The sequence below is a fragment of the Mus caroli genome, chromosome 8 (genome assembly GCF_900094665.2).
Source record: "Mus caroli chromosome 8, CAROLI_EIJ_v1.1, whole genome shotgun sequence".
Taxonomy (NCBI): domain Eukaryota; kingdom Metazoa; phylum Chordata; class Mammalia; order Rodentia; family Muridae; genus Mus; species Mus caroli.
Window position 1 is genome coordinate 16323097 of NC_034577.1, and position 1148 is coordinate 16324244.

The 1148-nt window shown below is 37.6% G+C and overlaps 1 protein-coding gene across 1 annotated transcript in view; it reads left to right on the forward strand.

Moving 5' to 3' along the window:
- LOC110300933 (beta-defensin 1) overlaps window positions 1–817 on the forward strand; it is a 15944-nt gene extending 15127 nt beyond the window's left edge. The window contains exon 2 of the mRNA XM_021171146.2: window positions 65–817. Within this exon, the coding sequence (XP_021026805.2) occupies window positions 65–213 (149 nt within the window). The 3' untranslated portion in view covers window positions 214–817. The remainder of the gene's footprint in view (window positions 1–64) is intronic.
- The last annotated feature ends 331 nt before the right edge of the window (window positions 818–1148 follow it).

Sequence of the window (1148 nt, forward strand, 5' to 3'; positions counted from 1 at the left end):
CAAATGGCCTCAAATTTTTGTAGTTACAGATAAAAGTCTAAACATATTTGTTCTCCCCGTGTAGGTGTTGGCATTCTCACAAGTCTTGGACGAAGAACAGATCAATACAGATGCCTTCAACATGGAGGATTCTGTCTCCGCTCCAGCTGCCCATCTAATACCAAACTACAGGGAACCTGTAAACCAGATAAGCCCAACTGTTGTAAGAGCTGACAGTAGTTTGAAGAATGGACATAAAGGACGAGCGAGGGATTGTAAAATTAGTGTTTTAATAAATGAAATGTTTTTGAAGTTTCTTTACATCATATCAAAATAAATTTTATTTCTCTGTTTAGAAGAGCAATTTTTTTAAAGTATTGGGCTTAGAACAGAGGTGGGAAAATCCAGAACATCTGCCTGGCCCTGAGTAATGATGGTCACAATTTGAGTGATATCACTTCTATGTAATTTTGTCACCATGCAAGATGCATCCAGCACAGGAAGGTCACACAGAATTGAACAGAGAACACGGTACACAGGCTTCCTGGGATGTAAAAGAGAATGACTCTTCCACAGTCTTANCAGTCAGTTCTATGACACCCCATCTGCAACCTTAGCAATAGAAACTCCTTTATAACTGTAAGTTGTCCAACCAGAGCTCATCCTCCATGGGTAATGTCTGGATTTCCTGGTACTTTTAAAAAAGATTCAGCCACAACTTTCAAATATAATTGTGTATAACAAATCTGTGTTGGGACTGGGACATCTGTGTTTCAGGTCTTTTTTGCTGTTGTGTCTGTAGANATGCATGAATGAATAAAAGCAATCATGACATCCAGGTTTTGGGTTTTTTTTTTTCCTGAAAATGTTCTTCCATCTCCTGATGGCACACATGATGTGGTAGTTTTCATAACCTGCCTCCAAAACTTCATTTTCAACTCTTGGTAAAAGATAAATAAAAGGTACTTGGATCTTTATTCCAAAGGTCAAAAAGAAAGTCTTATTGTAAAGANGATTTATTTCCCAGGCCACACTAATATTAACCAATGAGATGATCTTTTCTGCAGAGAAAAGCTGAGTAAAGGAGATGCTGACAATGGGAAGGACATTGAGTAGACTCAAATATTCTCCATAATGCAGACACAGTAGTTAAAACTCATTCTTTTAAT